Genomic DNA, 16,108 nt, shown 5'->3' with positions numbered 1-16,108 from the left:
ATCGGTCAGATATTTCTAGACAGACAAAAAGGAGTAAATAAGGAAAATCGAATTAGAGTTCAAATTGCATAAAATTAATGCTTATTGAGGGCTTTGTAAACAACTTACTTAATTAGTAGTCTGTAAAGACCAAAACAAAAATGATTTTTTATTGAAAAATGTTGGTTTGAGGACTTCCCCTTATAATGAGCTCCGAAACTGGCTTTTTAAAGCTAATTTTTTAACTAGCTGGAGTGTTGGTCTTTTTCCGTTTGAAAGTCCGAGAAGAAGAATCTTGAACCGAGTACATGGGGTTCAAATGAAAAATGTTCCCTTGATCGATGTAAACCCAACTGGGATGGCTGATCAAATGCAGAAATTTTCTTTCGAAACCCCAGCCAACGTTGTTTCGATGTTTATCTAACGTTCACAACATCCATATAACGTTAGATGAACGTTGAAGGAACGTTGTGTGCCAGCTGGACTGGAAAGTTAAGATTACGGAATTTTATAAGAAGGCGTCAAGGATTTTTCAGTGGGAGGCCTAGACCTCAGCCCTCGTTTTCGGGGATCGGCGGGTCGAACCGAAATATTCTCACGTTTAAGCGCAAGGGTAGTTGAACCCGAGCAGGGATGTGGTACATCAAAGGCCGACTATCATTCCTCTCGAAGGTATATTGGCCCGCCCCTTTAGAGCTTTACCGTGGGCGGCTGCAGATCCGCCATTGGGATAACAGTAACAGTAACACCCCTGTATCACAACCCCGGTGGAACTTTTCCCACAGCGGGGGTAAAAATTTCTATCAAAATTCCAATGGGAACCCAAATCCAGTTGGGATTGTTTTGGAGTGCAATTTTTTACATTGAATTTCGGATTTAGATGACATCAGGGTCATCCCCGTTGGAATTGAAGTTCTTGAACACAGGTATGTATAGCAAGTTCCCTAAATACAACCGGTGAACAGGTACAATCGTGATGGACGTGATACAATTGTGAGCGCTATTAGAATCATAAAAAAGTGAACTAAGGGATTGGGTTCGAGTTTGACAATATCTAATTTCAGCCCCCTACTAAAAGAAATTAAAATCCCGATTTTCGTCACTTAAAAGACAGGAGAGTCCTTGTATAGAACCCGATGTGCAATTTCGCAATTTGCTCCTGTATTTTAGGAGTCTGAAGCTTTAAATAACCGATCAATTAGATATTAATAAAGATATTATGGCCTTTAATTTCGAACTATTGCAAATCCTAACGTGTGTGGGATTTTGAAAGAAAATATCGCCAGGCAACAAGCAGCATGGTCTAAAGTAGGGCCTTCTTCATTTTTCTGAAAAAAAATGAATTATTTGCGAAAAAAAAATCATTTATTTATTTAATCTAATGATGCGCTAATTTTTCATTTTTCATGTTTAATTGTTTACATAGCGACTTGAAAAAAGATTTTGCAAACAATTTCACAAATACCCATTTGTCAATATTTTCTTAATGAGCTTTCATAATTGATTCAAGTGTTTGTTTTATGGCTACTTTTATTTAATTTTCTAAGAACAAAAAATAATCAAGAAATTAAGGCAAATTTAGAAATATTATATTTCTAGGGATCCTCCAAACATAACTTCACTATATTTGGAGACCTCCCTAAATTTCTTTTTTGCTAACTTTGCCTCAATTTCAGCCTTGCTCACTTGAAGGTCTATCGAATTAATAAGAACTTTAAAAAAAAATTCCTATAAAAAATGGTGTTTCTAGTCTAATTATTTTAGGGTCCAATATTTTATTTCTAATTATTAATTATGTAGTAGTAGTAGATTAAAAATTAATTCAGTTTTATATTTGCACGCCCTCGTGCAATATGGTCGGTAAATATTGTGCAAAAATTATTGATCAAGCCATCTTGCTGCTTGAGAGTTTCTCCATTTTATTTAGCCCTTAAATATTAAAAAATCTGGAATTTCAGTTCACGAACGTATTAGTTAAAGTTAAATAGAGAAAGAACGACTTTCATTCCCTCCCAAGCCGCGTGATTATAAAATTTGAAAAGCGTCCTTTCGTTTATATACCCCTGTGTCACAGACCCGTTGTCCACTGGAAAATTAAGCAAAGATTTCGTCCCCTGTGGGGAAATACCCTAAAATTTCACTGAGAAATTGACTTTGATTTCATCCCTATTCGAAATTCCATGTTTAAAAATTGTACTCCAAAACCATCCCCACTGGGAACAATAGAATTTCTATCCCCATTGGGATTTCAATAGGAATTTTTATCCCCACTGAGGAAAAAAGGTCCACCGGGGCTGTGAGACAGGGGTGTGCTTATTCTGCCTTGTCAGCATAGAAAGCGCCCCCCACTTGATTACATTCATTTTCATAAAAATAGAACTGATTGTGAATGAAACACGGTGGACATGTAAATATAGCTCTCAACCACGATTTAATTTTCTTTCCCAATTTGCAAGGCCATGAGTTCAATGGCAAATATTACCAAAAAAAGCTTTTAACATGTCCTGACAATTCAAGGTCCAAAGAAGCCGCATGGCAGGCCATTAATTTTTAAATAATTTTATCACACTGCAATTAATTCTGAGAAATTTGCACTATCGACTTACTTACCTCGAGATTTTTGTGAGTTTTTCTCGATTCGAAATTTCTCAAATTTTGTATTCTTTGGGACCTTCTGTAGACGGAAGTCGTTTATAATGCGTGTAATACAGTAGTATAGGTGTTATATGATAATACGATTGTTGTTACGGGATTTAGTTTGTATAAACTAAAATTGTTCCCTCCATTACTTTTTCCTTTATTTCTACTATGTCTGAATTAGTCGTCTAGCTTGCTAGACTAGACCTTCTGGTATCTTTTTATTTCAGCCCCCTAAATCCCCTACCAAATTGTTTTCAAAAAAAAAGAATTGAGTAAAAATGTCCCTCTCTCGGGAAAAGTATTGGGATTATAAGAAAGGTACCTTTAAAACCCCTAGGTGAGAAATGAAGTGGGGAAACTTAGATTTTCAGTTCTTTATTATACTGGTCGATTTATGATGTTTTTGACCACTGGACTACTTACTACTTAGTTTATTGATTTGCAACTTTCTGTAAAGCTTTTGCAGGTCTTTTCTTATGGTGACTAATCGAATTTGTTGATTAGGTAAATCAATTTTATTTGTTCTATGGAGGTTCCTTTCACCTGTACCATATTCCATGGCCATTATAGCTCTCTTAGATACAAAATGAATCGAGGCTTTTAGATTCTACTTTAGGCGTACAAATTTTCGCGAGCAGAGGTCGAAAACTGGCGAAATTTACGACATTTACGACATTTAATTTCGCGAATTCGAGGGGAATTTTTCGCGAACAGAAACTTTCGCGAATTCGATGATCAAAATGAAAATTTTCACCAAAAAATGGCCTAAAAGTGATGTAAATATACTCCTTGAATTTGATTAAATATGGTATTCTATGAATTCAATGACGATTTTAAGGCATAAAAATGAAACAATTACTAATTTTGATTTTGATTTGGAAGCTTTATAGATTTTCAACTTTTAAGAGAATAACCTACGAATTTTGAAATGCAGTTACTTTCGCAAAAAAGGCTATAATTCGCGAAAATCGTAAAAGTTTTTGTGTCTAAACCCTCCCCCTCCCCTTGGGGCTACAAATCCGAAAAAGATTAGTCCTTATAGGGTTACGGATATTTTACACCACGAGGAAAATTTTATTTAAATATTCTTTGCGTCACACCTAGTCTATGATACAGGATGATGTTATGAGATAAAAAACAGATTTTTATTAAGTTGTAATGTCTAAAATATTTAACGATAATGTCTTAACTTTTTATGTTTCAATTTTTTGGTTCACACAATTTTTGACTTTTTATGTTTGATTTAACGATCTATATGCATCTATTGCCTGACAGTCAGGGGGTTAGAATAAGAGAAATTGGTGGGTAGATCTCAAGACTTGATCGACGACTCCCCTGTCTCAATGACTAAAGTCTGTTCCAAAAATGGCAGTTCGCACATTTTGATACATTGCTCTTTCCAAGTTTCAGTAAAGTTTAAATTGAAAAATTTTAATTGATTTGAAAAAATCTTCATTTTCGAGATTTTGAAAGATTTTGAAGTCTTAAATTAACCCGCTTAAGATTATCTTTCAACGAGGTATTACTTGCAGTTACATTTTTTCTCCTTCAAGAGCAATGTATCAAAATGTGCGAACTGCCATTTTTGGAACAGACTTTAGTTATTGAGACAGGGGAGTCGTCGATCAAGTTTTGAGATCTACTCACCAGTTGAGTGAGAATGTTTTTGGCGATGAGAACGGTCGTTTTACATAAGATTGGAAAGGGTTTTTTTAAGGTATGGAAATTCCTATGTTTACTTAGGAAACTGCTTAACTCCCGAAGCTCATTTTCCAACTACTTGGAGTCCTGGTATTTTTCCGATAGAAAAGTGCGAGAAGTGAAATCCGTCGACCGTGTGAGATTAAAAAGCTGGAGTTTTTTTAGTGGTTTGGAATTTCAAACTTCTACAGCTCCTAAAATTTAGTCGCAGTATTGAAAGTTCAAGTGTAGTATAATGTTGATGGAATTTTTCTTACTTGGCCAAATTTTTGTTCAACTTTCCAATGCTTATGCAGTCCTATCGGGTGTGATGCTGTAATAAGAATGTCATGGGTGATGCAGTTCTAAATAAATTCTGATCCATCCAGAAGAATTACGACAAAAAAGACCTTTGAAAAATATTGTTCATTTTGCTCATAAACGTTTTGTTCTCCATAGAAGATATGGACATGATAAATTTATATTTAAATTAACATATTTCAGGCTTAATAGTGATTCATCTGTTCATCTGCAATATTAAACCCCTTTCTCACAGACCCTCCGGAGAATTTGGCGTCCCTGGTGGGAAAACCCTGGAATTTCAACCCCACCGGGAAATTGCACTCCAAAACCACCCCCTTTGGATTTTTTAACCTTGAAACAATAGAATTTCTATCCCCAACCTGATTTCAATAGGAATGTATATCCCCACTGGGGACAAAAGTTCCACCGGGGTCTACGAGACAGGGGTGTAGTATTGCAGATGAACAGATGAATCACTGCAATGCCTGAAATATGTTAATGAACTAACTTGTCACCTACTTTTAACAGCTTGAGTCACCACAATTATCCCTAATAAAACGTAAAAGGTATACTTATTTTGGCCTAAAAACCAATATAGCAGGGGGCGGTATGTATTTTACAACATTTCATCAAATCCCTCCTTTCAAACGTATATGATTGTATTTTTCTCATTCTTGAGTTTCATGTTTGTTTACTTTACGTCAAGTCTTGTCAAATTTGATGTTGATTTTTTCTATATGCCGCATGCTCTGGCATATTTGTGTCACAAAATAATTAAACTTGTACATCGTTTCCTTCTTCTCTATAACTCGAATCTCTATACAATGGAGACTTTTTGACTCAAACCTTTAATATAACTCGAATGTCTGCTTAACTCGAATAAATTTATGTCCCCCTTGCTTGTTCGAGTTACGAGACATCAAGAAATTGATTATAAAAGAGATACAGGTATGTATGGTTTAGATGTAGTTTTCGTAATTTTAATGTACTACAATAGAGTCACTTTAACTGGAACCTCTATAACTCAAATGTCTCCTTAACTCGAACAAGTTTTCCCGTTCCTTCAGTTAACAATGACTTACTCGATAACTCGAGATTTCCTTAAGTCGAACAAATTTATGTCCCCCTTGCGTGTTTGAGATATAGAGACTCCACTGTTTCATATGGTTTTTACCCTTTTTGCACAATATCTGTTATATCGTCATTTCTCATTAACAAAGAATGGTCTTACAAAAGTTGATTACATATATGATTCGGTATTTTTCTAAGAAAAAAGGACTGCTCCATCAAGGGTACCCTAGCAACAGGAAAACACTGGGACCAAGTTTATCGTAATCGAAATTAGATGTACGTGAGTAAACTGAGTGGAGAGAAAATGAGAAAAAAAAGCAAAATAAATTACAAGAAAGTGACATAAATTATCATCATTAAGTTAAGTCAGCCAATCCGATTACACTAACGTCATAGATTTGATTGTCTTTCACATAGCTCTGTGACTGACAATAAGACAGATATAGTTCTTTCTCTGTGTCTAAGATTCCATTTCGTTTATCGTTTACTGTGTGCAGATAGGATTTTGTGAGAAGAGTTCGATAGTGTGGTGCTGTGAAAGACAGTTATGTGATATGCGTTGGTGTATTTTTGTTGCTTTGATTGGATTTCTGGAGAGGGAAATTTAGGTCATATTGATGTAAGGTAACGCTTTTGTAAGCGAAAAGATATGTCTTGAATTTTGGTCAGGTATGATTTAAACCTGTTTATGTACCAGAAATGATAATAATATAATCGTTTGCCTTGATTGAGAATTGACCAACTAAATGACTGTGTACTATTGTTTACTCGATGTCTCTGTACTGTATCTTGCATCGCGAAATGTTGAGGTGTTAGCTGCATGCAAGACGCTGATCTGTTTTTTAGTGATACAACGCTCTCGCCTCAAATTAAACACCAGTATTTCACTTAGTCCTCATATTAACGCTCCAGAGACTCTCAGTGGAATTAGCTGGTCTGAAAGTTGAAGAATGATCCTTAATTTCGGCTTAAATGGTGATAGCAAGAAGAGATTGTCTAAGAACTAATTAAGAACAGCCGAACTTCAAAGAAAACTTTATTTGTTCTTATGAAGGAAGAGTATGAGAGTCACATGGAACCGACTGAGAATTTAAAGGACCCTTGTAATGCAATTTTGCGGCTATATTGTATGATTATTTGCAAAAATAGAAGCATCATTAAAAGTTGTATACAAATACCTGTTTATTTTTTTGTTGATTAAAAGTCAACAAAAATACGTCTGTTTTTCTTTCTAAAATGTATTGGTTTGTTTACATTGCAGCTCTGATTGAGAAATCTCTCTCTTTAACCACGCCTTTACTTTTGTGGTACGGCTTTGACTGCACATTTTAATTAAAGTTTTTGGACCCCCCCCCTCTATGTGGATTAAACCCTCTTGTTATGGAAAGCATGAATTTTCTCTTATTGGAGTTAGTCTAGACTATGTAATTTTTGCGAAGGTAGCTTCTACGACAGAAAGCTTTCACACACCCCTGTCTCATTCGATTCTCCAGGTTAGGAGAAGTCCCCGGAGGAGTTCCATCTGGTCTATGATAAGTTTACGTTTCCAACATTGTTCCAATTTTCTTCTCTGTTTTACGTAAATGTATTTTAAGAGCTCATTTGTTAAGCTTGGTATATTTTGGGAATTCATCTAAATTTTGACTACTCGACTCTTTTGGAGATTGATTTGATGGTAGACTTAAAAGTTTGTTTTGGTGATATTAGTACTAACTTTCTGATTCGCTTCGAAACATTCTATAAGAAAATAAATAAACATTGGACTCCTTAAACAGTGTTGTGAGGATTTTTATTCTTTGATGTTATTTAGGATCATAACCTCTAATGAAAAGATTAACAATAGCTTCAACAAATATTGACCGTCAAAACGGAACGCGAAAGTTCACTTTTTAGCGGTTTTCAAAACTTTGTGTAAGACTGACAAAAAGCGTCAAATTAAAAAACGTGTACTTGTCTCAAAGAATGGACGCTCCACTTTTTGTCAAAAAAACGGACGAATGACTTCTTTTGAACAAGACAATGCGTGCAGCAATAACAAGTCTTTTTTTCATCACCACAATTTTTTTAGTTTGAAGATTTAATGCGAAGATAAGGGGAATGTATTGGTAGTGAAATTTTAATGTACGAATGTTGTTTTTGTAGATCGAATTTCTGCTTCAAGGCTAGGTTTTACCAGTTCACTTTAGGTCAATAACAATGCGGCCAAATTGAGATATCGAGGATCCAGTGATAAGACCCTGTAAATTCAAAAGCCATGTTCTCAAAGTCAAAACTTGCTATTATTTCATGATTAACCATATTTTCTATCTCAAATACTGAACTACTTGTGGTTTAGCTGGAAAAGGTTTGAAAGAATGTATGCATCAAAACTTTTATTTTTTAATTATATTTATACACGAGAATGCTTCACCCCCAGTTAAGAAAACCACGAAATCTCACAAATAGATTAAAGGGTACCAAGGTCAAACGTCCTAAGTTAAATAAAACCAACGAAAAATGACCCAGTTGCTCATTTCATTTTATACATTTTTTGTCTTCAATGCATTTAATAAATACTTTCCCTTTTGATTTGGTAAGTTAGGACAGATTAAAAAAATTAATCGTGGTTTTACTTACATTCTTAAAAAGAAAATTCATCATATTTCATTCAGTATAGCATTGTGTCAAAAGGTATAAAAAAGATTATGTCTGATATGTTTGATGGTTTTTCCAAAATTGTCGTAGTTAACCAGGAATCTAGGAAGTTTTTAAAAATATTGCTTCACCGAAGTTGAATATTGAGAAAGATAGACAGACAAACGGATAGTTAAACAGGCTAAAGGAAACATTCAAACCACACCCGGTCTAACTGTACATTTGAGAATTGCTTTTTAAGAGGGATGATTTAAATTTCAACGATCTAGCTTTTGTTGTGGTATCACAACTTTTCACCAACAAGTGCAATCAAGTAGATGTTAGGAAAGTGACGAAAATGCCAGGAGACAGGGGTGCATGGAATTATACATTGTTTGAAATAGATATTGGGCAAATGTCGTTAATTATATAGCTACCAGTTCCGCGTTTAATATTGGTCGATTGGTTAATTGATTGGATGATTGAAAACGAATCTGATGATTGGGGCAATGAAAAAATGTGTAAGGCGAAAACAAAAGGAAACATTAGCGAGACAAAGCATTTCTTTTAATCGCGGTCTATTTTTAAGTTATTGTTCAACGATAAAAAGATGTAAGCTGATAATTGCGGAGAATAAAGCATTCTAGTATCCTCTCTACTTGTCATGCGCCTCCTCGATACTATTGATCTCACAAATCCTTTTGGCATATCCTGCTATTACAATTAAAGCAAAGAATAAACATGCAATTTATTTATAAGAAAATTTTGACAAAAACAAATTCAGCTTTTGACCAAACCTAAGAACTAATTAAGGATATGTTGGAAATGTCGCAAACTTGTCATAAGCGATTGAAATATAGAACGTTTGCATACTTGAAGAATCTTAAAACATTTTAGCTCAAAAATCATTGAAAATAAGAACAGTTATTTTTAAATTTGCTAATTCTTACACAAGAATAAGCTAGAATTCCTCTTTACATAAGAACTGTTATGTAGATACTAAATTCTCCTTCAAGGGAAAGAATACCAGACTTCCGAAATGTCAAATATGGATATTTTAATTCAATTAAAATTGTGCCTAGTTTTAAAAATCTATCATTGTACATTGAGCAATTATTGTCTCAGTAACTGCACAATAGTTTGGTCAGGAGTTTCGGATAGGAAAGAATATTTCCAATTTCCCGGTTTGGGTTAGAAATTCTGACTTTTTTTACAGTAAGTTTGGATACAGAGGTGTTTTAGATGATTTCGTTCGCAAAAAAACTTTTTGTTTATTGACAGTTAACGTTAACATAAAAATTTCAAGCAGAATTGGGTTTAACGCCTAAAATACCTCAATTACACCCTATAAATAAGAACAGATTAAGAACAATTTGAGGCTCAAAGTGCCAAAAAAATAAGAACAGCCGAGTCTTAGAAAAATTTTACTGGTTCTTATAAAAAGAAGTCTCGTAATCGACCTATATGGAAAAAAAAGAAAGAGTTTAATAGTATCGTTTCAATAGTATGACTTTGTTTACAGCAGTTTACAGTTAGGCTGTTTTGATGTGCTTTGGAATGAATGTTTACACAAATAGTAATATAACAGAATTGAATTTTGTTTTTGGAATCATAAAAGAAAGTTTTTTCTATTACACCCTATAAATAAGAACAGGATAAAAACAATTTGAGGCTCAAAAGATAAGAACAGCCAAGCCTCAGAAAAATTTTACTGGCTCTTATAAAAAAGGGGTAAATCATGGAAGCAACACAAAAGCCTCCGTGACTTGAAAAAAAATTGTTTATGATATGGAAAGAGGTCTTATTATATCGACTTCCGTTTGATCATTTCCTGTCCAATCTTAATCATCGACATGATTTAATCGCACTGGCATTATAAACATACTCGCCACCTTTGATGCCTGGTTATAATCAACAAATAAAAGGGTTGCTTTTGTTTTTGATAATTGTCCGAAATTATAATCGCTCTTTTTTTAATTACATAAAGAAGTAAGATTAAAGGCCCCCTATTGTTCAAAGAATCTAATTAATACCTTCTTTTTTTGACCCTGTTTTATCGTGTATTGGTAGCAAATGACTTTCTCATTTTATTAAGTTCTCACTGCAGATGACTGTTGTAATACCATTTTTTAAAGAAACCAGTAAATTTCTGTTCAGGCTTGGCTGCTTTTATTTTTTGACACTTTTTGGAGCCTCAATTTGCTTAAAATGTTCTCAGGTTTGATATTAAATTTGTCGTATTTTTGGTTTTTGTTATTTGGAGAGCATTTGATCTTGGAACCTTACGAATGCGGAAAAATAAAGCATACTGATGCAGCATATAATAATGGTGTGATAAAACCTTTTGTGCGTCACTAAGATATATTATTCCTTGTTTATTGCTTACCCAGTAGCCATTTCTAGCCAAATAAGGGTTCCCATAGACTCTTCGCGATTCTGTTGTGATTATCCTTTACCCTAAGTCGAATGGAACGGAAATCTATAGAAAAAGAGAGACTTCGCAAGCAACTGCATCATTGCCTTTAGATTGATATTAAGAAAGAAAGCTAACAATTATTGTTCGTTAAACACAATAAGCTTTTCTAATTTAAATAGATCCATTCGTTGATTAGAAAATAGGTTATTTACACAACAGCCGTAATTATATATTTGAACAATAGAAATGAATCTCTCTCTCATTATCATGGCAAAAACAATAGTATAGTCGTTTAGTTTTTCGATAACAAAGCAAAGTAAATATCTCTTTCATAAGCTAAAGCATTCAGTTGTATTGAGAACGAAGGGAATTGGCTTGTTTGCTAAGTTAGAGTTGTATATAATCGTTGGAAATGGCTGGACATTCGATATTTGTTAGTTGCAATTATATCGGTAGACAGTAAGGCTGCTAGAAATATGGTATTTATTACTCTGTTTTGTGTGTGTTACTGAGATGATACCTATATTATAATTTGACAATAATGTTTTCATAAACAATTTTATAAAAACAAAAACATTTTTTATGAGTGTGACTTTGTTTACAGCTTAGGCTGTTTTGATGTACTTTGGAATAAATGTTTACACAAATAGTAATATAACAGAATTGTATTTTGTTTTTGGAATCATAAAAAAACATTTTTTTTATTTCACAGGAATTACTGTGGATGGCCATCTGGGATTTAGATACCTCAATGTCTATACTATTTCTAAAAGGTTGAAATACATTAGATATCGATAGCAATGCATAGTTTTATAACACTTTCTAAATCCCTCTGTAGTATAATAACTTAGACACAGACATAAGTAAAGTTTGACGTCATTATCCCGATATATAATATGCCCTTGAATTTTGATCTGATCTGAAAGTAGTTGCGTGTGTATACTGACTAGAATTTTCTTCCTTTGGTTTTGTATGCCTTTTTTTATTGATGTTTATCTTGTAATTGGAAACTGCAGACTTTGATAATACTGCATTGGTAGGGTATATAAGAAACGCGTATAACAAAGCAAACTTTTAGTTGGTATGTGTATAAGTTGTTGATGTGAGAAGTAAGTGATATGAGAAGAGAAGGAAGGAGGCTTTTTTCTGTATGTCAAAGAGATTTTTTGTTTACAAGCGAATGAAGTTGTCTTCTTGTGGTTATCAGTTTTTTGATTGAAGTAACCCAACTGGAATAACACTGCGCAACGTCCACATAATATGAATGATGAAACATTGTGTGTGGGATTGTCATTAGTTTTTATTGCTCTCTAATTGTTGGAAGTTCTACGTCGTAATGTGATTATTCATCGATTTTGGTAAGCTAGCACAAGGTTACAGTCTTAAAAAGGGTAATATGAGCAGAGGGGCGTCTTGAGTGTTTTCTCACTCAGGGTAATGTAATTTATTTGTAAACTAAACTTTGGTTACACTCAATCTTACTATTCTCTTAATTTTTGTTTCAGACACAAAAAATGCTTTAGATAAAGAAAGACATCCAATTTAAGAAGGATGATTATGATACGAGAATTAAACGAATATTTCGAACGTTTTGAACGTGAGAAAGAAAGTAAGTCAAAGCCTATTATTCGGTTTGAAAAATTAGCTAAAAAACCCCTCTTAATTATTTGGGTCAGCTTGTTTTCCTTAAGTATATTACTAACTTTATACGTTAATTACAGAATTAGACGAGTTGATAATGTTATGAGATCTAGAGAACAAAAACAATTCTTATAGAATGTATCTTTGTTTATAAATAGGCTGTTTTGATGGACTTTGGAAAAGATGTTTGTACGAATTGTACAATATTCGAATTTCATTTTGTGTTTGAAATCGTGTTAAAATAAATTACTTTTTTATCATTTTTTGTTTATAGTTAAAAATCTTCAACCGGAAGATACGTATGTATGCAAAATCCCTGTCCGATTATTTGAGCTGATCAAAAGTTCTCTCCGTCCTGGACAACCTGAGTAAGTAAATAATGTTTTATCGTCAGAGGCCCTTTTTCGTGATAATTTATTACTTTAAATACAGAAACAACTCGATTTTTACCATTAGTTGGCAAATTTTAAACAATTGTTTTCTAGTATAAATTTGCCACTACTTACAAAAATCCTGGGTGTTTCCATAGAAAGCCTCAGTAATGAATATCTTGGGAGGGAGGAATCAAAGGAAATCATTTGACAACTATTTTCGAATATTTTGCCATTATGAAATCTTACATTAATTAATTACATTAAAGTACCCTAATATTATTTTGGATCAATTGTCAAGAAAAGTGTAATTAAAATAGGTAAAAAGACTAATGCGCCATTAACGTTTGAATTGCTTACGTGCTTTTGATTACCAGTTTCATAAGTGAGGCATTGATGAGTTTATGACGTCACTTTCTTCTAAGTGAGACGTTCATTATATTGCTTCTCGCTTAACAATATTGCCCCTATTATTATGATGGAAAATAAATGCCTGTTCATCAATTCTGATTTTTTGTCACTTTTCAAGAGCTCTTTCATTTGAGGGCTTAAAAATAATCGGTTTAAAGAAACGCATTTCCCGTCGCTTTCACACAAATAACGGATTGAAAATAAAATCTAACGCAAGAAATTTGAAAAAGAAGTTCGATTGAAAACAAAATAGTAAGGTCTTTTAGCACATAAGAACGTACATCAGATGGTGATAAAAGTATTTTTGTGCTAACAGACCTCACTAAAGGAATTAATTTTTAGATCAAACATTTCACATTGTATATTTTCTTTACAGACTTGATGTGATTGCATCTAAACTCGATGAAAAATATGACATTGCTCCTGAAATTCCCGGATTCTCACATAACGAGCAAAAGAATCGCGAGGAGTTGGACAAACTTGCCGACCAATTAAAAACCACATGCGCTGAGTTGAAATACATTCAAACTAAAGATGTCAAACGACACGTGGTGGAATACCTTGCAAAGAAAAAACGAAAGCGTAAAACGAACAGTCGAAAAGATAAGAGTAAGCTAGGCAGTGAACCGAAAAGACCTTGCTATAACTCCAGAGAAGGTAACATTCGATTCAATTCGATTTTACTCGATTCAATTCCAAGGGAACTCGATTTATCTTTATTACTTTTTTTTTATTGATTTTACACATATTTTCTACCGAGGTATCAAAGTAAAAAATCCCAGACTATTAGGATAGACTACTGTTAGATTTTAGTTGATTGTCGTTAAAAATGAATTAAATATTTCTCCTTATTTTTTGTTCTTGTTTAGTTCAGCCGAAATCAGAGAATCTCAAAAGCTGCCAAGTAAGTCAAAGACCTTTTCTTATCTAGTAATCATTAGAACGGATCTATAGAATGTGTTCATCACATCACTGGGAACCTTAGAATTAAGAACGGCATTATTTCAAATTATAGATTTTCTCAATCAACAACCTCCTTTTATGACTCGAATTTAATTTTGTTCTCCACAGAGCAAACAGGGGCCTCTTACACGATTAGGTATCCAGAGAGTTGCGCGCCTTATGGTTTAAATTTAATTTCTTCTCCTCTCTTTCTACAGAGCAAACAGGGGCGTCTTGGACGATTAGGTGCCCAGAGAGTTGCACAGTCCATGATCACGACCGAAGAGAGCCAAGCTCTCAACCACCAAAACTCATTGCTATTGATGAATCCGCCCGTTCGCCCGAGTACACATATACCTACAGACATTCACCAAAATTCTTATATGAGTCAAGTAGCAGGTACGTCAGTATTCATTCTTCTTAACCCTTTAAGTGCCAATGTCGTATATATCAGACATAGGCTATGTAGGAGGGCGAAGCCCTCCATGCCCAGTTTGATGTAGAAATTGTCATTTTTGGTCTAACTCGTAGGAATCGGATTGGGGATTATGGCCAAGCAAAACGAGCTTCTAACTCCTTCTAGATCCGGAGATATAAGCCTTTAAAGCGATTTTCTTTAAAAAACTTAGAAAAAAATGACCGTGGCACTTAAAGGGTTAATGTAGGTTAAAGTGTTTTTCTTTCATTCTTCAAAGCATTCTCTCTAGTTAGGTTCCTGGATCCTTTAACGAGAATGGAACGTATTTCATATGATTTTATATGCATTGAAGTGTTTTGCCATCTCTGTGTAGCTTGATTGAGAACGTTCTCTCTACTTCAGTTCCTGGATCCTTTAACATCAAAAGACCTTCTTTGACATGATTGATTTAATTGTAGAAAAAATATACTGTTTGTCTAGCCCAATGAGCTGCTGCTACCAGATAACTCACTCGCTGTTCGACGAAGGAAATTTTTTAACCATCTCTTTTCAATCTGTTTCAGGTACAAACACCGGCATGGATTTGGAGGTGGAAAACCTTAGCCGTTTTCCTTACTCATTTCGTGGATTGGAAGAAGCATTACAACAGCAAAATGAGAATGTCAACAATGTCGACAACAACGCTGGTGCTGGTGGTGGAATCCCACCTATGATGCCATCACTGATGAAACAAAGTCCATCAGCAGCTACCATGCAAGACTACCAACAGATGCAGATGTCAGCTGCCATGAGGGCATCACCTGCTACCGATGAAGGGCTTCAACCTTTGAATCAACAGTATGCATCAAACCAAGCAGAAGAAGCTTTCAATAATGGAATGGACTACATGAGTTTGATGTCTGCAGGAAGTAGCACCTTTAGAGGGATGTGTGCTGACAGCAAATATATGGATAATGAGATGCCACTGGTCACCACATCCATGCAACCTATGGGTGGATACCAGATGGTGACAAGCGGTGGCATGTGGCCTATGGAAGGCCCATGTTAGAATTTGAAGGCGGACAATACAGTGTAAATAGTTAGTAAAGAGGGAGGTCTCCCTTTCAAAACCCATAAAGGAGTTTCAACCATTCATATTACCAATAACATTTTCGGGGATAGGCAACGTTGCCATTGGTTGAATATGGGTTGAATACACGACAGAAGTTATTGCAAAGATTTTTTATATGTCGGTGTTTTTTACACTTTTGGCAAAAACGTGAAGTTTTTTTAAACAGGTTTTAAAATAAATACAAAGTGCACCTTTTCTTAATATAATATCAGGGGGATCGGCAAAGGATTGAAGATTCCATTCCATTTTTCCCGAGCCTTCTAGAGAAACTAAACCAGTACTTGTAACCTCTTAAAGTTAGGAGCACGTTAGGATTAAACGATTCCACAATGAAAATGGATTATGGATTCCATGAGCAATAACTTTTGATCTAATGGGGCTTTAGAACTGAAATTTGGCATGATGGAGCATTTATGTATTTTCTATTCCTAAATAAAAAATCTTCCAGCTGGGAGCAGTTTGGGACCACTTATTCCTAATTTTTCTTTGAGTTCAAGCCTTTTTAAACTGAG

The 16,108-nt window shown here is 34.4% G+C and overlaps 1 protein-coding gene across 1 annotated transcript in view; it reads left to right on the top strand.

The window, feature by feature from the left end:
• The window catches only part of LOC136810057 (uncharacterized), a 28,088-nt gene extending 12,376 nt beyond the window's left edge, over positions 1 to 15,712 (top strand). The window contains exons 2-7 of the mRNA XM_067066628.1: positions 12,208 to 12,311; positions 12,618 to 12,711; positions 13,502 to 13,782; positions 13,995 to 14,029; positions 14,286 to 14,466; positions 15,049 to 15,712. Coding sequence (XP_066922729.1) covers positions 12,254 to 12,311; positions 12,618 to 12,711; positions 13,502 to 13,782; positions 13,995 to 14,029; positions 14,286 to 14,466; positions 15,049 to 15,533 — 1,134 coding nt within the window. The 5' untranslated portion in view covers positions 12,208 to 12,253 and the 3' untranslated portion in view covers positions 15,534 to 15,712. The remainder of the gene's footprint in view (positions 1 to 12,207; positions 12,312 to 12,617; positions 12,712 to 13,501; positions 13,783 to 13,994; positions 14,030 to 14,285; positions 14,467 to 15,048) is intronic.
• Positions 15,713 to 16,108: the final 396 nt, after the last annotated feature.

This window comes from Clytia hemisphaerica, unplaced genomic scaffold (assembly GCF_902728285.1).
Source record: "Clytia hemisphaerica strain Z4C2 unplaced genomic scaffold, Clytia hemisphaerica genome assembly, whole genome shotgun sequence".
Lineage (NCBI taxonomy): Eukaryota > Metazoa > Cnidaria > Hydrozoa > Leptothecata > Clytiidae > Clytia > Clytia hemisphaerica.
Note: the sequence above shows the minus strand (reverse complement) of the source record. Positions and strands in the feature narration are given on the sequence as shown.